Genomic DNA, 21,545 nt, shown 5'->3' with positions numbered 1-21,545 from the left:
GGACTGATTTCCTTGGAAATCCAAATCAGATAAGACTACATGGGTGCCTCCAACACCACAATCATCATTACTCAAGTTTGTTGATTGTGTCAGGAATGGTCAAAGCTACACCAGACAAACCAGTTGTTGATACAGTGAGGGACGTCCAACATGGTGAGAGTATGATGACAGGCACAAGGTCAGGTAATGGGTTGGACTCTGATTCGACGATGAATCTCTCAACAAGCTGATGTTACAGTGAACCAGTTCTAATTGAGAAGACATGTGCCTGATAGAAGCCAAGGATGTTGGTTGACTGATTGAGCTGTCAAGGGATATAGTTACTAAGACAACAGTTAACTAAGAACAGAAGAAAATGATAACAATGAGTCACAAGCATTTGGCAAATAAATGCCATGGTCACTCCAACGAATACAGTTCCTCATGGAGACTGAATCAAGCGTGCAAATGGCCTTCCAAGATGTATCCATCCACACCACATGATGGTCTCCGCACCTCCATCTACGGGAAACCCACCCACACTGGCCTGTATATCCACTACAACAACTGCCATCATCCCCAGATCAAACAAGCTATCAGCGCTACCCTTACCTGCAGAGCCATAGTGCTAGGCCAACCTGAAACGTCAACAAGGAGATATACCACCTCAAGACCACCTTCACCTACCTGAACGGTCACCAATGCCATCATCCAAAACGGCAAACCCAGAACCAAATCAACCTCATCACCAATAAGAGTCACCATCCCTTGTGAAGAACACATCAGCCACTAGATTGTGTCTCCTAGATTGTATCTCCTAGATTGTGTCTCCTCAAGAAGACTGCCATCATGGACGGTCACATTCAGTAGCAACTTAACCGCGAAAACACAGAGAGACAGCTGTCAAAATATCGTTTCAATGGTTTGTGATGGATTGAGATGACGATGAGATCTGAAGTGTCAGGATGTTCGAAGGTTGAGAGAGAGGTGGTGGCAAGGTAATGATGTGTACTGTTATTTCATCTCTACAGGGGACCTTGCGAATGGACAAACGACATGTTGAGTTCTCATGACCTTGACGTTGGCAGTTTCCGTGTCGTGTCTTCATCCTGGACATCTGTCCATTGCTGTTCTGATACAGTACTCCTTTATGAAACAGAAGAGTTCAAGCCGAAACTTTGGTTCATTTACATGAAATGATAAACGTTGATTAATAGTGACGGAACGTATCCATTATGTAAGGTGGATATTGTGTGAAGGTTATCCTAACTTAAGTTCAAGTTTACTGTCTGAATAAACTGGTATTATAATAGCCCATTCTGTGTCGACAAACAGCATTTTGAAATATGCAACCAATTCATTTAAAATACCCTTCACAATTGTTGCTTTCACACTCTGAGATGACAGATGACCGTGTAAGATGGCGGAATTATACTCGCAAGAGTTAACAATAAACACTATTATGTACTATTTCAACCAACTGAACTCATATCGGATGTTAATATACTGAGAATGAATCGTGGCGCGACATCTACAGCATCTATTGACTCACACAGTGAACTTCGAGTCATTTGGCAGGACAGCTCAGCCTTTGCCTAAGTAAAGGCTAGCATGCTACAACAATTCAGTTTAAACAAACTGATTCTCGCATTTTACGTTTCTGTTTTTACTCAACATGTGTCTGTAATATGTATAGCACAGCTGTTGATGTTGGCACTATCGCCTGGAATCAGTGATGTTGTGATATTAAAAAAGACGGATTCCTGTTCCAAAGCTCCTCTTCCTGTTGTGGATGATCGAAAACAATTCACCAAAGAAGTGAACATCGCCGAAAGTTCATTATCGTTTTTGAAACAAATGTTTTAGAACATTTGTGCCTTCCGTATTTAGAAGGAAAAACTTAAAAACGTCAATACCCACCATTTTTATCACACCGTTGTGTTTGTTTTAGCGACCTGGTAAACAGCAATAAGGAAATATAAATATTTTATTCCCGCCTTATTTCTGTTTGCCATCGATTACCTATCGGAGGTGATTATAGAACCAAGCGTCTCAGGTGTTCTGGCGACTAGACGTAGCCCAAGAAACACGTACACTACGCCAGTCTTCCACTCTTCAATGAGGGCGGAATTGAGCGTTTAAAGGCTGACAAACAACCGACCAAGTATTGAACGTTGACGTGAGACACATTAAAAACATCCAAGCCGGCGTTTCTCAGACGTTGATTTATTTGTATCACAAGAAAGCGTGACACGTGCAGTATGAGGAACTGCATTTAGTAGCAGAATTTGGGGCTTTGGGCGGCGTCCCCTACAGCTGATCTTCTACATTTCATGTTTCTGTGTGGATTTTTGTACGCTCTAACATAGGTCAGCATGTCTGTTGATATAATACACATTGTAATGGGAAGAATGTGTATTACAGTTTAACAACACGTCATCTTTAGCCCCAATTCACCATTCATCTGTAACACATCCTTGAGTTAGCAGTCATCATGTCCTGTATTGGTCAGCGAGGCTTCTGAAGTCTTGCACATCCCGTACGACACGAGATGTTGTCTTTGGGTAACACAGCCAGGTAACATGCATCCTTGGATCTGGCTCAGCGAGGACGTCTCCCACATGTGTGAATGATACCTCGTCGGAGCCATGAGAACAACGTCGTGGCGTGCACAAACAAGCGTCTGCACCGACGTCGTTCCACATTCCGAGCGGCATGTTATTACTGTTTGTATAATACCGACGTTATAAGAGCGCACTCTCCAAACATGGCATTTGAGGACCAGCAATTCAATCCACATAATTTCGTGTATGAGACTAGACAAGTATCCCGGAAGTGCAGTCAACTTGTTAAATAATCTTTTCATATCCGACATGAACCATTCCTGGCCATTTTCTGTTTCTCATGGGAAGTCTCGGGCGAAGTTTCATCCTGTATATATGATGCATTGAGGTTATGCACTGGGCTCCTTCAACAGGACGTTATGTCGTACTACAGGTAGTGATAATTAGAGGTTACCGGAAGTCCAGCCTGCTTAAACATACGTTATACTGATATTGATATGTTAGCATGAACCCAGGCAGAGTCCGATACCAGTATATCCACCATCACAGTCTGGTTGCAGTATATGGTATTTACGAAAACACTTACCATGTCTGTTGTCTGATAGAACTCATGTAAAGTCTCCATGTCTCATTCTCAAGCACACAAAGGAATACTATTGCTTTAAAGTTTGTGATCTCAGTTGTGAATATTATTGTTTAAAACGTAATAACCATAGATGTACCATTTTGACGAAACTGAAAGCTCAGCTCACCTGAAGTTTACTGAGAAAACAATGTCAAATGATTGACTACCTCACAATTTACATTAAAGTTGAATTCGGTATGGGACAGTTGGGCAAAATTTGGCATTCCCATGGGCACCAGTTGTGCGTCTCCTGCTCAGACCAGTTTCTTCAGTCAATATGTCTGCTGGGTTTGGGAATTTAGCTTCATTTACAAGTGTCTTGATGATCGGCTGTCATGGAATAAACGTCAGGCATCGAATTCTCTTCCGCGTATTTAACAGTAGAGCTTGAAATACATACAGCAGCGAAGCCACGTCAACTGTTTCATATCTAGATCTACGAATAACTATTCAGAGTGACGAAAAACCAACAGATCTAGCGTTGGGTATCCACACACTCTTTGAGCTTGCTCTTTCCATGTGGTACGACACTCGGTAAAACGTTGCTTGTTAGGGTTAAAACATCCCAAACCTTATGTTAGTAAAGTAGACAAGCAGAGGGCATTTCCAGGTAAGACGCATCAGTGCCATAAATGATGTCTGACGCAGTTCCCTATTTAGACTTGAACCATGCTGCCCTGTTTCTCAGGTGAGATGACCCGTGAAGATCAAGGGTAGTCTTCAGCAACCCATGCTTGCCACAAAGGCGACTATGCTTGTCGTAAGAGGCGAATAACGGGATCGGGTGGTCAGGCTGGCTGACTTGGTTGACACATGTCATCGGTTCCCAATTGCGCAGATCGATGCTCATGCTGTTGATCACTGGATTGTCTGGTCCAGACTCGATTATTTACAGACCGCCGCCATATAGCTGGAATATTGCCGAGTGCAGCGTAAAACTAAACTCACTCACTCAGTCACTCTCAGGTGAGATGACTGTGTTGAGCAAGGTGATAAACTCAGCATTTTGCCAGTACCAGGTATCGTTACTATTTGATGAGGATTCATTAATACATGTTTTCAGTCGGAATAATACAATGGTTTCGTTATGTTTAATAAAATCAATCATATCAGTTAACAACAATTCTCTCTGGACACCGTGTGAATGGTGGCTGCTAAGTAAACGAAAGTGCACAAAGTGCTTACCCGCTTCACGTGGTTTTAATAAATTTCAATGATCAATACAAATCACTTTCCCGGCGATGGATTTCATAAAGCGGGTAATCGAGACTGGTTATTCTCTGGCGTTGACGTTTCATAATTCATTGCTGTGCTCATGCCACATTTGTTTGGAAACCCAGTGTTATAATACAGTAGATGCTGGAGTGTTAATCGTGCATCCACCTTGTGTGCATGAAACCAGCAGCCCATTAAGTTGACATCACTGAAGATGTCCACAGGCATGCACCATGTATCGTGCCCGACTTACCTCGCGTGCCGGCCTCGTGTAGTGATCAAACAGAGACCGCTCCTGTATGAGTATCTGAGACTCACAGTCACACATTCTCCACATGGTCGCCAGTGTTGACTCCACGAGAAGTCCCCTACTAACACATATACACGTTGTCTGAAGAAGAAACACGTAATGGTTCAGTTTAAACAAGGGCAGCGTTGTCCGCCTGTATTTTGTTTCTCCACGTCGCTGTAGGTGATTTGTGTAGTTGTAATAATTCCATGTATAATGGATTTGTGTTTGTTGACATTTTCATAGTTCCGTGTTTTGATCATATTTGTTCGATATTTAACGCATAATCGTGTAGGAAAAGACTTGCTGTAGGAAATGAATTATTACCTGCTCACAGACGTTATGTATGACGTGCTAGATTATATGAAAACACGTATCACAATAGAGGATGTGTTTTAGTTTGCTGTATACAACAATGTAGATTTTTGGTGATCTGTTGTTTATTGTGACGTTTAAGAAAGCTATCCATACATCCTCCTGAAATCACGGTGTTGAGGGAGCCAAGTGTACATCAATCAGTCAGTTTATTGCATGAAGGCCATAGGCCCATATACCAAATAGATATGTATAATATGTACAACATATACAACATATGATACACACGTTACATTGAATCTCTTCTCAATACAAGCGCGTGATAAATAAATAGTGCTACCTTATATTGTAATAGGGATGCTTTATTATTGAATACAGTTTCGTAGTATTAATATTTGATTGTAGCCATTGTAGAAAATACATTTGCCTTAAATCATTATATAAAGGACAAAGCAATAAAAAGTGTAATTCATTCTCTAAAGTATTACAAAATGGACAGAACCTTTTTTACAATTTATGAATATCTTCCTTGATTGATGGATATATGGTTTAGGCCAAGTCTCAGGAGTCTGAAAACATTACGGAGATTTTTATTACGTAAGTTGTAGTTAAAGGCTATCCTTTAATGTCAAACCATTCGCGTTCCTTTTGAAAAGATGTCCACAAGAACACCGAGACTGTTTGAACACGAAACATAGGTAAAATACTTTATTTACGTGCCACGCTTAAGCTAAAGGTTCAGTAACATACATGAGATGTGGAACAATATGATTGTGAATGATTATCAAGCACTGTATATCTAATGAAATGTTTGTGTTACATTTGATTTCATTGACGTTTTACCTTACATTACAAATATCATATGTCTGTTCCAGTAAGGCCTTAGTCAACCATGATATATTACATGTATAAGAATGCTACTATTGAAAGCCTAGTGATTGAAGCTTTCACTCGTAGTCGGTTTCGGTTCCCCATATGGGTACAATGTATGAAGTCAGTCCTGGTGTCCTCCGCCGCGATATTGCTAAAGGGCGGCGTAAAACTATGCTCATTCATTCACTCGCTTCACTTCACACTACTGACCCGCAACGAAGCCTCACCACCCAATCCTCTAAGGAAACTCTTGGGACCAGCATAGTGTGGAGGACATAATTCCCCAGGGGAAACAGATTCTGACCCTCGGAGAAATGTTGGGAATGTTTCTGTTGCCAATATAACGAATGTCTTGAAGTCCAATTTTAATCACACTGTTTATAATACGAGCGGAAATGTTTACCAGACGTGAGAAATCTGTTGCAAGAAATAAAACATTAAGTCATCAGTTAAAATGTTTACATTCACACGCCCATCTGCAGAAAGATCTTTTCAAAGTGATGTTTCAATAAGCCTGCAATAGCTTACCCACTATGCCGTCGACAAACTTAAAACAAGCACAATTTGGCAGAAAAATAGTAAAAACTATGCTATTCGCTGTTCAAACATCTTTTGAACAATATCTGCGTCTATATTAAGCTATGAACAATCAGAAAATCCTCTGGCTTGGCGTGATTTAGAATTTTAAAAACACCATTAGAAGCATCTGCATTTTAGCACTGAACACTTGGCAGTAATGTGTTCTGTATACAATTTCTTTCCACCAAAACAAACAGTGCACATCCTAGAAGGCCGATCATTAACCTTCAATTAAGGCTTGCAAACACCATAGCAAAACAGTTGCCAACGACCGGTCAGTATACCACGTTCCCATACATTCGGCCTAATGACAATGGACGGGGGCTGGACCTTCTGGCTGTTTATTCTTCTTTTCTCACAGTTCTGTTTATTGAAGAAGACCACTTCCTCCATGTGAGGACCTAAAAGTCAAGATCATTCAAATTTATATGTCTAATGAAGAAACAACACTAGTAATCGGAATATTTATTCTTTTGGGCGTTTATTCCTCAATCATCCGTTGATCGCCAATATCCTATTTTAATGCTGGTGTCCAATGTTGATGATGAGATTTTCTTCTTACACATAAAGACAATGGGGCGCTTTTGCGGCCATCGTCAGTGTATATTTGTACATGCGAGAATTGTCAACTTGGCAAGCACCTGCCGATGGGAGGTATTTACCGTCTCCAAGCTGCTAGGCAAATTCTCCGATAGACTATGGGAGTGGCTTGTGGTTGGAGAGGATCTCAGATGGCACTGTTATTGTTTTAATGTATTGGCGAAGACTCCCGGCATGCACCATTCAGTGCTTGTCGTCCTTATAGCATGGGCCCAAGTCTCTTCTTAGCACCGCATCCGGGTCACGTGGGGCTAAAGGGTTTGCGGTGTGACGTCACGCAAACAAACCGCCGTATAAAGTAGCACTGGTGTTTTGATGTGCACATTCATAAGAGATCCCTTCCACGCGGTGTGCATAACATCCTTTAACACCTTATCAGCAGCATTCTGAACCAAGTGACGGGGGAACTCTCATACGAAGAATTCTAGGCGTGGTGATCTTGCCATCTCAGGACATACTTTAAGGACATAAACCCCACGCTGCCGCAGTCTCTGGACGTTTAAAGAATAACGCAGCGGATTATCTGGACAACTGACCACAGATCTTGCTTCTCCGACCAGCCTAACGTCAGGTCCCATTCCGTACCTGAGTTTGACAGCGTCATGGCCGTCAGCTGTGTCGTTCTCGTCCTAATGACGGTACTTCTTCCTACAACAGGTAAGTGCACCGCCCGTGTGTTAAATATATCGTTACATGCTCATTTGGTTTTCACAAAATAACCATTTACAAAGAAGTAGACGTTACATGAACCTATAAACAACGTAGTAATGGGTGTGTCCTATCCAGTAAATTTGCTGTTGAACTGTATGTTTCTTGCCGAAAAATGTATTGCACAGTATGTAGGGTTATGAACTGTATGTTTCTTGCCATTTGCACAGTATGTAGGAGTTGCCATTCGAAACGGTAATATCTGAAATTGGATATTTGATTCACCTAGATATAAATATTATATGAATATAGAGTAAGGCCACAGGTCATGTATACCCCACATCATGATCAATTCTAAAGATATTCCCAGAGTTGATATATGACTCAAAATAATTCAGCATAGCAAAACTATTCTTGAAAGCATCATTCATGAAAGTTGTTTCACCCATGTATATATATCAGAAACGTAAAAGGTTCCACCGTTGAAATGTGATATCTTCTTAGACATTAAACTCAACCTGGAACCAGAAGGGCAGAGGTAGCATGTGTTTAACTTTGTATATATATGATTATATTTCAATGGAAAATTTGAATATTTATTGAAAAAAGTCTGTTCGTGACTGGAAACTGTAATTTTTAAAAGGATATTTTGTTACGTATTAACTCTCCCGGCAGAGCCGGATCGTGAACACAGTTTGTCATTGTTGACAGTGACAATAGGTCGTGCGTTGAAGTGTTGGAAATTATCTCATACTTTTTTCATTGCATTTCTTGTGACTGACCTTCGATGTTTACATAATCGCCAAATGTGACTGCTCTAAGATGAGCAATGCTACGTACACATAGCTTAGGATTGTTCATGAACACACGGTGACTTGTAGGAAGATGCAGACAGAGTTAGATTCTGCAGCAGTGTTACCACAGTTTGACTTATAACATTCTGTTGACAACATTCATACACACTGCGTTTCGGAATAGCTACTTAAAACTCTTAACTCGCAGCAGTTAAAACAAACAGATGTATCTACCCTAGTGAAAGGTTAAAACAACAGTTACTACATTTATCTGTCCAGAATAGTTTATTGTTTTTAATTGTGTTCTGGATATTATAATTCACATATTTGATTTTCTAAGTGGCACGCTCTTATTGAATTAATGAAACCGAAATCGATTAATGAATTAGATGTTCTTAATGTTATGATGGTAACGTTTGGTAACAGTTATTTGGTTGTAATGCTTAATGTTACCATTTAATCATATGACCATTTACAGGTATTTAGCTGTATGTATGTAACATGTTCATATTTCCTATAGAAACATTGGAGTTCGGGATATATCAAAATAGAACGAAATTTACCGATGATTCATTTGTCGGCTTTGTAAATTAATCATTTTGGCTTGTGGCAAAAAGAGAACAATTCGCTGACTAATATTGTTTTTATTTGCTGTCTGCCCTAATGTCTGGGCGACACTTAAAATAAAAGCGCCCAAATCTTTCCCATATTCATAAGAATTTTCTGTTTTGTGCAGTGTCGATTGTATCATTCTGACCTTGTCACTATCATTTAGTTATGATACACAGTGTTCGGGAATGGGTGATGTTTTTCTGCCCCACTAGCCGCACCCGTCAGATAAAAAAATATATGCATGATTCAAAACTGTATGTATGGATCCATTTTAACAATGCTAACAACTATGTACTACTGATGCCAATTCTTCTGTGCTAGATATTCAGACTTATCCACGAAAACCAACCGCATGTAATTTGCATACTGGACATGCATTAAGAAGAAAATGGTAGAGACTTCTTTCCTATGAAAAGATCTATGTGATCTCCATGATCAACATGGCCACTAAACAACCACCCATCCCAGTAACCCGTTCTTGTATCTACGTAGCGTATACATATGTGCAATACGTACACGTCGTTGTATTTAAACTCCATCACAAGCTAGAGTGTTGAGAATAACCAGCATGTCATGAAGGAATCATGTCATATGTAGGAAACTGAATTTCATTAAGAAAGTAAGATATAATAATAGAAGTTGTTATCCATAAACAATCTTACTTTCTTATTAGTCACCAACTTCTAAATGCCAATCAAACTGAATTTCATTGACGCCAAATTTTAAAAATGTCTTGGAACAAATGCAGAGAAGTGTGTATCCAGAAAGACACATGACTGCTTCACTAGCAGGATGTCAGTCATTAGTAACAAATACACGTTGAGGTGACACGTCCTTTCCTGTGTAACTGGCAGTAATGAACAACTGAAAGCTCCAGATACGCCAAGATGTAATACAAACGTACCGAGCCTGGTGATCTATAGTAATATGAAAGAACCGCATGGTCCTTAACTGATTTTGAGAAGTATGGCCGTAAACCTGACCTGTCGCAGCATGCCAGAATATTGACTATAGTAAAGTGAAAGAAACAATGGTCTTTAACGTTGTTGAGGAGCATAAACTCAATTACGAATACAACAATCAAATTGTATGATTGTTGAAAAGTCTGTCCTGAAACTGATGCTTCCATCTTGTTGGGATTATGGTCTGATACACCCCGAATCTATTGAAAGAAGGCTTTTATGGAACTAAACTTTCCCCATTTCGTGCCTGAAGTAAATATTACCATGTGTGCGGGCTGATAAATCATGTGCCAAGTCAAAAATATTTCTGTTTCCTTTTGTCACTTCCCTACGATGGCGCCTAAATCACCGGCTTTCCTACCTCGAGATATGCATTGCTGTAATTCATAATGCACACATAACACGCATATATATAGCATCTGGGTTGTTTATTCATTGATGACCTTCATCCGATGTATGAAATAATGTTTATAGTTTCCAAACTTAGCCTTCACAAGCGCTTTGATCATGTCAAATTGGACAGGTCACACAGTGATATGATCTTAACTCAAACAGCGAGTATATCGCATTACAAATAAAGGGCACGACCATATCAAATACAGAGATTTTATATCGATTATGTCTGTAACGCTGATTACTATACCAAAGTTCCTTGTTTGATTCCCGAGTTGTCTCCCCTACCACCGACAGTGGATCAAACGTTGTTTGTTCGGAGCTTGCTTTTGGTTTTCGCGCAATTCGCCACAAAACGTCTCCAAATGTGGCTGCATTTTTCGATCAATTTACAAAGCCAACATTGAAACGTGGAAACTATTTGTATCAGTATTTACACTTCGTTGAGTTTGATTGTTCCAAGGTCTTCAATTGTGTATGCCTTATCAAACTATCTTAAAATACAAACATGGAACATTCTTGATGATTTCAACACGTAAACGATTTCATTTCATCTTCGATTTTCTACGGTGTAATCAGAGAGGTGAAGGCTGTGTTCCAACATCCGTTTGGCAGCACTGGACTGCGCTGAAAAATATCCTCGTCATCAACATGTATGCTAGACATTGCGCCGGCCATTGCACAAAGAGATTACTCATATCGAACGCAAACATAATTTTTTAAGTGTACATTTTTTAGCTATCGGATCTTGTTTGTCTTCCGTCATTGTTTATGCTGAGCCAGTGTAGGGGCGGTATTGGTGACGTCATAAGTACCTGTCATAGTTCTAGGATAGTTTTGTGTCAAGTTTTGGCAGTTGATATTCAGCCAGTTTTGTTTTTTTATAAATATTTACCCCTATGCTTCATCATTTGGCGTTAGACTTTCGGCTTGTATGATGAATGTCTCTTAGCAAACTGACAGCAAATAGGAAGGAAGTTTCAATCTGGATCGCGAAGTTTGAGTGTAGGTTATGATAGAATGTGTATTGTTTCCTCTGAAGGAACAAACTAAACCCAAGGATTTTTACCAAAACTAAACATTGCACCGAAACGAAACATTTGTTAATAGACACAGTGACAAATTCCAAATATATATAAACGACCGCATACATGGCTCATCATGATATGTATGTAAGCATTTACACCATAGGCCGTTACAGCTCACACCGAAATGTGTGGACACACTGACTGCTGATGTTTAAGTCTACTTTGCCAGCTACAACTAGCCTATGTACTATAAACACATTTCAATGCAAAACTCCCCTATGATATTCAATATCACGAACCACAACACAGCTGAAAACCCTGGCGTTTTTACCTTTCATGTGTAACCCTTCAGTTTTGATCAATTACCCATTGAAATAGAAAGTATTGTGTGGACTAGAAGTTGTCAGTATTGCATCACTATTATCATATTAAAAAGACATATGGTCACCAGTTATTTTTATTGCTTGCAACTTCTAGAATGCCTCTCAAACGGTATATTCAATGCTGATGTGTCAAACCAATGAATGATTAAAGGAATAAATAACAGTGCACTCCAGGGCTCAAGTCTTTTTGAAGGCTAAATTGAAAGTAAAATGAACCAGTTAAATAGCAATGTGTGCATGCATTGTTTCTATCCTCCCAGCCCTAGCCAACAGTAATCCCCTGTGAAACACGTGACAAGCGCAACATCAGAGAATATCGGCAGCGACGGGGACTACAGTTCTTACCCCATGGATAAGCACCATGATGTCTGTATTTGTTTCTAATATACTAGTGTTGTGCATCTGTTTCTACCAATGCGCCTTGAAGTCCATGTTAACCAGCGGTCATTGCCAGTCCGGGGAAGACGCTGACGTGGCCAACGTAGACGGCAGTATGATGCTAATTCCTTCATCGCACACATGAAAGGATCAGAATCACTCTAAAATTGGTTTCAGCCATCAAGTAAAGAACATGGAATCCTTATAAACCTTCAGTGTAATGTTCGTCCAACTGCTAAGTGCTACCAAATACATTCCTTGCCGTTCAAGGGGATAGAGACACCTAGGCCACCTGTATCTCCACACTGTTCCTCTGTGTGAAACAGGGTCTCGTATAGTACAGGTATGACGTGTTTCACCTTAGTAGAATGATCTGATCAAATCTGGACATGAATATACATCTAAGATGCGATTGGACTCAGTATTTGGTATCAGTATTTTCGTTTCGGAAAAGGGCAAATATTTACGAACTATTAGATCGTTTCTTTTTGGAGAAGTGTGTTCATGATTAGTTTATCTTTTCTCTGATTTATTGGTGAAATTAAGAATAAATATTAAGTTATGATGTTATAGAAATGTGCACGCGTCGTTGTCCTGCCATGACTGAAACCTGCCACTGACGGCATGAGACCCAGTGTGATGATCGACCGAATGTAATGTCCATCAAATCATTGATACACCAACATAGGTACTGTACACTTGACGTAAATGTATGCTACAATGATCAAATAGTTTCTAGAATAACTGTATTTAAGCAATTTCTTGATAAATTGTTTATAAAATATATGACTGTAGTTTTAACAACTAGCTCTTCCACCAGGTGTATGTACTTGGTGTTGATACGATTACGTAAGGGGTCGGTGTAAGGTCATCTGAAGGAAGTGATAATCCAGGTGGATGGCGTGTTGTATGTACAAGTTTACCTGGGACATGTAGATGTGAACAGGAATCAGTATGTGCCTGGTTAGCTCATGATGATAGCAGTTGTTGTGTCGAGTATATATATTCAAGATTATCTGACGTCCTAATATAGACAGCAGTAAAAAACGTTACGCGACAGCTTGTTCATGGCGGTTGACGTGATTGTATAACATGATAGTGATAAACACTTTGGATAAACAATATATCAATTGTCAATCAATCAATCAATCAATCAATATATCAATAATTAAGTGATCCTAGACATATAGAAAGTCAAGGGTATTTAGGGCTAGGAATCGGATGTTCTTTCATAGGAATGTTGTCCCAAATCGGTCACTCTGACGGTGATTGTAACCGTTATTTTACGCTACGGCATTCACGTGTTGTACCGAATCCCTGACTCCAGATGTACACTTGACATAGTGTTGCCACGTTCCACGGCCAAGTACAAACCGCTTGTTCAAAGGTTCAAGTTCTCGTAATTTCTTTACACGACTTGCTAATTGTGTGAACAGACTGGCCACTGACGACCATTGTGCACCACAGTGCCAACAGACCACGGTGACTACATTGCAACACCGTTGGACGGTCAACACACTCTGATTGTCCGGTCGTTGACTTGCTGTGGGTAATTCTAAAACAAAGACCCAAGTCATAGCATGTTTACAGCGCCCTCAAGCAGGCACGTGGACAAACATGTCTGCCACGTCATGTTTGGCGAAACTTACTACAAACGTAATGTCTCTTTCAGAATCAGCATGTGCAGTGAACTCTACCATCCTATCCTTCAACGAGGAGGTCCCAACAGGTAAGATAATGTGGATTAGTTGGCTAACGTGGTTCCAGACTACACGTGGTTTGGAGTTGAAATGCTTAGTCTGACGCCATTGCATCAGTAGCACAAATGACCACGTGAGGTGTGTGAGCTGGAGTGTATGTTAATGAGATGTTTGTTAAGAAGGATGGAGGTGTGTCGGTCATGCTTTGTTTTGGTATGCGTGGTTCTGTCAACTGTTTATTTTGTGTTTTTGTAAATGTCAAGTCGGCTGAGGTAGACTTGGAGTTTCCAGCTGAACCAACGTCCATCATGTCAACAGAAAAGACACGTGTAATTATGAAAAAACAACAAAGTATATTTGCTTCAAACTGTCCAAATAATGTGACAAATATTCTAAGAAATATATACAAATACCACACCTCTGTATTTCTTTTAAAAATCCTGTAATGTTTTGTTTGTGCTATTTAACGTTTACTGTTCCTTTTAAACAACACCTTTTATGTCCCTGTATTCAGTAGTGTCATTGCCCACCTTGGATTGATTAAACTTGTTACTGTTCTTTGAAATATGCAAAAATGAATGATCGAAATGATATTTCTTGACCAGTTCAGTGACCGCTTACACAGATGGTCATTTTATGGCAACATACCTCCTGGAGGTAGTGTCGTCGATTGCACAATATTTTACCGACAACGGCCAGAGTTGGGGTTGAAACGTTTAATGCACTGTTCATTTTAATTCGTCAATACTAAGATTTATTATGTTATCAATTTACCAATTTCTAAGTTGCAGTTGAATGCATATTTCGAAATTAAAAATCTTTCCAAATTTAAAGCCTTTCAGGACGACCCACGTCTGTTTCCAGTTCTCCCGTTAAATAATATTTGCATTAACATGCAACTTCTTGAAACAATATTGAAATCGAGGAGTCTTCTTGAATCAGCGTTACCGCCCCGGGTGTTGAATTTCCACAAGGAACACCAAACACACAACACTCGCCCAGCCTGACCACTAACGCTGCCCTGGTACCTGCAATGTCAATTGTTTGGCCCTCAGCCACTCCACGCCTCTCCTCAGATGACCACTATCCAAAGTTGACGCACATCTTGACCCTCTTCTCACAATCCAGCCAGCAATACAGGTCTAATCTTCACCAGACCCTCCCTCTCCCCCTCTCGTAAACCGCCCCAATGTTGTCTTAAGGCCAGGTGATGGCTGGCTTAGTACTGCTGCCAGTCGTTGTGCTGATGTTTATCCTTTAGCTTTACGGATCTATTTAGAATCCCCGATTTTCCCCGATTGATTATTATTCTGGTTCTCGTTTGACAAACGTATGTCAGGGCCGAAACTATCGTGCATTTGTATTAAAACATTGGAATAAGATCGCCTCACCCCCAAGGTGGCTTTGTGGAATCGGGACCCTGGCGTGTCTCTGAATGCTAACTCCCCTGGCGTGTTTCTGTTTGAGAGGGCGTAGGTAGGATGGCCCAGTTGTGTCCCGATTTTCTGTGTAGGTTTAAATCAGTTAGCTTTCACGATCCGTTGGTCGTGAGTTCGAATCCCAGACAGTTACGGTCTTGGGTCTGTCACTACAAAATCCGTGGCTGAGGACAAGGAATTAAACGTGTACGACATGACTCACTTTTAGTTTACCAAATATTGCAGAAATCCTGGTCCAATTGGTTTAAACGACAACCATCAATCTTTCATTCCTGCATGCCATTACCACAGAGCGCGGATGTGTACAATTACCTGCACTCATCTCAACCCTTGCTTCATACTTGACATACCATTCGAAATCCGATCGACATGCGCCCAACCGACTACCATGCGCGAATCACAAGACGTTTGTTAATGGATATATCAGAGCAGAGTGTCCTTGACATTGCATCCTCCGTGCATCTCTTCCCTAGGGACGCTGATCATGCAGATTATCCGAGAGGACGGGGAGAAATGGGCGTTCCGGGAGGACGGACCGGAGGGGTACATCGGACTCACCACTGACCCCCGGACAGTCATCTTTACGTTCCTCAAGTCCCCGGATTTGGAAGAAATCAACAATGGGACTTCAACGGTAGGACATTTGCAGAAGACCTACACCACACTCAAAGAATATTATTTACTGATGTGATGCCTGTCAAGATCCTAATGGTTATTTGTATATAAAGGACCCCCATTATCCATGAATAATGAAAAACAATAAATAAGAAAGTTGCCTATTGTTCGTGTTGCTTGGGAAAACATCACGGTGTTTGATAAATGAATCTCGCCGAAAACTGGCGTGTTAACAGATGTGCCTTACTGAACTGGTAGTAATGTTATGTGAATCCGTGTTATACAATGCTTCTCACACACTCATTGTCGTCTGTTCACGATTCATCAATTACTGTTTCAGTCATCCCGACGCAATTCTCTCCCTTTCACACTGGAGTGCATGTTCAAAGGCTGGAAGCATGTTGTGAGTACATATATGACGTCATCAACACGAATACTTGAAATAACATTTTTTTATCTATACTGTAGAAATAAAATCAGTTCCCTTCCCAAGGTGTTTTGGAGAGGTATTTATGAAAAGATCATTTTATCACGTAAACGTGTGAATGGTGTGCGCATAGGGTCGAGCACATAGTTGTCATATTTCTGTTCTCATGTTCAGCTACCTATAGACCGAGGATATTCGAAGACTACTGTAATAAGCCGACGCACAAAACCATCACGCGTGTTTTAGTAATTCATTACGTCGTGTTCCAGCTATTTGTTGTTTCCCTGTATTGTGTGACATACGTCATCAACTCTATTCGAAACGATATGGATAAGAAGCATATCACATACATTTAATCGAAGAGAAATCATATTGTGTTATGAAACTGGTGATATTTTTGAAGTCATGAATTTATTCTGATGGCATGGGTGTTTCTGCCTTCCTGCGAGTGAATGGTTTGTACTGACTGTTTTGACGCGATAGATGTTAGATAGAGTGTGCTTGTCATCACTGACATGGTCACCCCAGCGTTCGGGTACACGTTTGAATTACCATTTGAGGGAGCTAGGTTTCAAAACCACTTGGGGAGATGTGTGTGTTATGTTATACAGTTGTGAATGTAGGTTGGGTCTGTCGGGAGATGTTGACGAACAGCCAATTGTGTAGCTGGCCTCGTGCTGATTGACGGGATATGAATGCGCTGAAATGGAAGAGACACCACCACCACCACCCCCCATCTGGCCTGACAATTCTTGAAACAATCATGCAGCACCATAGCAGAATAGATTCTACTTATATATAGCGCTGTGCTTATCTCACGACACAATAGTTAGTCTCTCTCTCTCACACACACACACACACACACACGCACGCACACGCACACACACACACTCATGCACGGGATATCAGAGAGGGTTAGGTGTAGTCATTGTACCAAACTGCTACACAAGGTAATATCTTTTCATATTCCTCCCAATGGACCATCTTAAAGGGAAGCTATCCCTATTTCTAGGTTGTGTCTAAATGTTGAAACTGTGGCCTTGTGAAATCAGGGTAAACTGCTATACTGAAATACACTAGTAATTGAAACATCCAAGGTGGTGCCGAGTGGCAACACAAATTGTTTGGACTGTCAGTTTGCCTGACCCTAGCGGCCCGAACGTATATAGGCGATACAACGTGTGAGGACTGAACATGTCAAAGTGTCACCTCGGGGGGTTCAAGCACTGAACCTGCAAGTCAGTAGCAGAGGGTTGACGATCATATCGGGACGTCATCGGTGTGTACAGCCAAATAAATATACTTTTGTTTCTCATCATATTTCGAAATAGAAACAAATGATACGTGACTCGACTCCTCAACTACTTAAGTCTGAACTCTGTAGTGTACCAATATGTACAAGGATGTAAAACAAACAGCTTGGCCCGATTTGCCAAAAAACCTGACCACATTGTCAGTCGTTCTCACAAGACAAATTAAAATGTTCAAGTGCAGAATTGCGCCTGACATACCCAAACTGGGAAACAAGAACAAAACTAGTGTATGTATATATGTAGTTGCATGGAGATACTTTAAGGGGTCTAACCTTTTTCATATATGAAATCGTATCATCAAGTTATTATGAAACTTCCATTCAAAATGTTCAGCCGGAAGCTGTAAAGGGTTGTTTTGCACAGACATGAATTCATATATATATATATATTCATCTTGGTAACATTATTTGTACCATTCGTATCATTAATCAGTGTATTGCTTGCAATGTTCTGTCTATATATATTGCTTTCTGTGAGACTTAACACAAGCGGTGAACTTTCAGTTTAAGCAAGAGATTGTCATCTTAGACATCAACGATAATGACCCTTACTTCAAAGGAGGCCCCTTCGTCACTGAAATGAACGAGGTACGTTTGACAATCTATTCCTTCCATATTGAAACAAATTCTAGTGAACCTACATGTCATATAAATAACGAGGTCACAGCAAGTGTCAATCCTGACAGCCTTAATTATGACTATGGCTCCTGTCTGCAGATGACGTCCATTGGCAGCAGCGTCTTCAACCTTAGAGGCAAAGCTTTTGACCCCGACATCACGGGGATGGTCTCAGCGTTTAAGATCCTGCCGTATTTCGACAGCAGGGTAAGGATAAACCTAGATGTGGAGATGTCTGTAAAGTCATCCTCTAAATGATTTCTAATATACCATTAAATATATTGAAGCTATCATGTTGCATATCATATGTCCAGAATGGCATGAACATATTGTCAGCGTTCTGTGACCAAGGCAGTGGCTTACGCATGTTGACCGTCGGAAACGTCGTAATATGACCCTGAATATCCCTGTGCTTGAATCAGTGGAATGAGGTCTTCTTTAAATTCAGGACACTTATATTTTGTAGATGCTTGTAGTATTACATTATGCATGATTTGTTTTGTCAAAATACATTCTCCCCATTCGCAGCTTTCATCTTACGATTGTTGAGTGACATTAATGCTTCATGTGAAACCCTGTCTCTAACCTATGTGGGATTTCCTATGCAGGTTGACGGGAGCAAGGTCTTCACAATGTCCAAGTCTGGTCAGGAAGTAATCCTTCAGAGGAAGCTTGACTTCGACGTCATGGAGGACGCCGAGACTGCTTACTACATGCTCAACATCTCCGTCCAGGTCAGTGCTCCATCTTCATCAGTAATCCGTGGTTGCGATTAAATGAGAAGCAAAACTATTTTCAAGGTCATGAAATCTTTCTTAACATAAAAGACATTTTGGTATACATATGTACTCTTGAAACGTGTGTGTTTTTCCTTATCTCGCACGGTCGCGCTTTGGGTTTGTTTCCAAAGCTTTTATTTTTAGCCGACATTGTTCTGGAAACCAGGATAATAGTACATGAACCTGGAAATGTTATTGATCCCTCCACCTCGTGATGTTGCCTGACCTATTACATTGTGTGTCTTCTCCCCTCAGGATGACGGCTACCCTCGACCCCGTGTGGCGTTCACGTCGCTGAAGGTGTTTATAGTTGACGCTGATGACCAAGGTCCCGCCTTTTTGTATGAAAACTGCCCTCTGGTGGACGGGTACTGTGCCACGCCCTCGTATGAAGCCATCATGGAGTCGTCCTTTCAGGTAGAAAATGACCTCCGCCCAAAGAGTGAAAAACAGAACAGTCTCGCAACTTATCGGTAGATACCTATTACGTACTGACGTGACGTTTAGCAAATATGTTTCTGTGTGTAAAACTCTAATCAAACCTATTTTTTCAATATTTTCGGAAGTTACGTATCGTTATCTGACAAAAATAGTGATTCCCGGTGCCATGTCATCAGACTGATCAGCGATCTTCGCTTCGAATGTAACTATGGTCCAGTACGCTAGATTTTGTTATTAGTTGAGATCACGTCTGGTATTCAGTATTCAACTAAGTTGATTTGTGTTTTCCTCAGGGCGAGTTGAGCATCTGGCCGGGGCAGATCCATGCACGTGACCGAGACTCCCTTAACAACACCATCGCCTACTCCATCATCAAGGGTAAGCCGCGACCTGCAGGTCCAATATCTGGCATGTCGGAGTGTATATCACATACACGCAGCACCTGGCTGCCTTCAGTGTGTCATGTGTATGGATGTTGATAGATACACACTAACAAGCCCACCGATTAATGATTTATATGAAACAACGTTTCAATGCGAATTAGCACGGTTTATCATCTATTATGTAGACCGATGCTCACGATATCTATCACTGGGTTGTATGGCCTGGACTCGATTATAGACCACCACCTTATATCTAGATTATGCTGATTACAACAAAGAAAACGTTGAAAGTGTTATATTATGATTTTTCTTGCCTTTAGTGAAACCCCCAACGTATGAGAAGCATTTTACCATAGACCAGTCAGAGGGTAAGCTGCAGGTGACTAAGCCCGTCCACCGACCCAACATAGATACGCTGCATATAGTCATCAAGGTAAGGGGCAGTTCTACGTCAAAACGTACTTCACTGTAACACTTTGTGTGTTCCAGTCAACATCTTGCAATTGACGCATAGGGTTTTGTCGCTTCTGGGTAAAGATCAGTAACTCAGACGTCATGTCAACGCTTATGTCAACATATCCATGTGATCGTAATACTCAAATAGCAAACAACATATCAGATCTTTCATCGAACTGGAAAGAAGCATCTTAAATGAAGTACTAATGCTTATAAAGCCGTGAGCTTATTTTGTACCACAGGTAATATAATCAAAACCAAAATGTCCGTATGCTACAGGAGCACATGGTCACCCACTTCAATATGTTTGTTGCTGCAGGCTGAAGAATCCTCTGAGAATAGGCGCTTTCTGACAGCCACGCTCAGGATTCAGCTCCGCGCAAGAGGCAACTTCTTCAGCAACTACCACCCCGACCTTCGCGACATCCCCATCAATCAGAAATTCTCATCCGATGACGTCGACATCACAGCGGGAACGAAGATCCCCTTCTCCATCTTCATGTCAACCGTCGGTGTGTTCCTTGTCATCATGTGTGGCATGCTGATCATCTTCGTGAAATTCGCCCGCGGTAAACCCAGCCAGGACTCGCCCCGATCCTGTGTACCTCAAGCCCGGAAGGTCTCCAGTGACTCCACCTCCAACATGTCCTACAACTCCACCGACACAGCGACGTGCGTCATGTTCTCCTCTCCTGAGGACGACCGTGACTCCACCACCAGCAGGAACTCCTCCATAGAACTCGACTTTGACGACGCCATCTCCTTCGCTATGCCCAAGTCAGATGCACACGTGTCCTCTGTTTCATTCACATCCCAGGAATGCGGAAACTACAGCCCCAACAACCCCAAAAGCAGCCTCAAGGACACCACAGCCGTCAGTCGCTTTCGCAAAAGGGTCAACGAGCTTTTTTCTTTTCAAAAATGCCGAAAAACCAAGCAGAAATCTAGAGTCCGGTTCGACATTCGGAACGTGTCGAACTTTTGATACCGTGTCCCCAGCCAGATTCTACTTTCGACCCGTCGATCTTTCCTACTTTAAAAGTGATCCTGAATCCAGACAGCATAGTAAGTCTCCAATCTACATGTACATAGAGTGTTGAACGTGCAGGCTGGAGTGTAAGTCTCCAATCTACATGTA

The 21,545-nt window shown here is 41.1% G+C and overlaps 1 protein-coding gene across 1 annotated transcript; it reads left to right on the top strand.

The window, feature by feature from the left end:
* The first annotated feature begins 7,641 nt into the window (after positions 1 to 7,641).
* Positions 7,642 to 21,392, top strand: LOC124265808 (cadherin-related family member 5-like). The gene is made up of 10 exons (XM_046700640.1): positions 7,642 to 7,696; positions 13,910 to 13,966; positions 15,850 to 16,010; positions 18,235 to 18,318; positions 18,448 to 18,555; positions 18,957 to 19,082; positions 19,383 to 19,544; positions 19,862 to 19,946; positions 20,272 to 20,384; positions 20,727 to 21,392. Exons 1-10 carry the CDS (start codon positions 7,642 to 7,644, stop codon positions 21,390 to 21,392), a joined length of 1,617 nt encoding a protein of 538 aa, XP_046556596.1.
* Positions 21,393 to 21,545: the final 153 nt, after the last annotated feature.

Source organism: Haliotis rubra, unplaced genomic scaffold (assembly GCF_003918875.1).
Source record: "Haliotis rubra isolate DU_JTF1 unplaced genomic scaffold, ASM391887v1 Scf997, whole genome shotgun sequence".
Taxonomy (NCBI): Eukaryota; Metazoa; Mollusca; class Gastropoda; order Lepetellida; family Haliotidae; genus Haliotis; species Haliotis rubra.
The sequence above is the reverse complement of the archived record's forward strand: the minus strand, read 5'-3'. Positions and strand labels throughout refer to the sequence as shown.

Bases quoted from the DNA above. Each gene is read 5' to 3' on its own strand.
- LOC124265808 (XM_046700640.1), top strand. From the start codon at position 7,642: ATGGCCGTCAGCTGTGTCGTTCTCGTCCTAATGACGGTACTTCTTCCT. The intron at 19,083-19,382 runs GTCAGTGCTCCA...TTCTCCCCTCAG, and splicing joins TGCTCAACATCTCCGTCCAG to GATGACGGCTACCCTCGACC. The intron at 19,545-19,861 runs GTAGAAAATGAC...TGTTTTCCTCAG, and splicing joins TCATGGAGTCGTCCTTTCAG to GGCGAGTTGAGCATCTGGCC.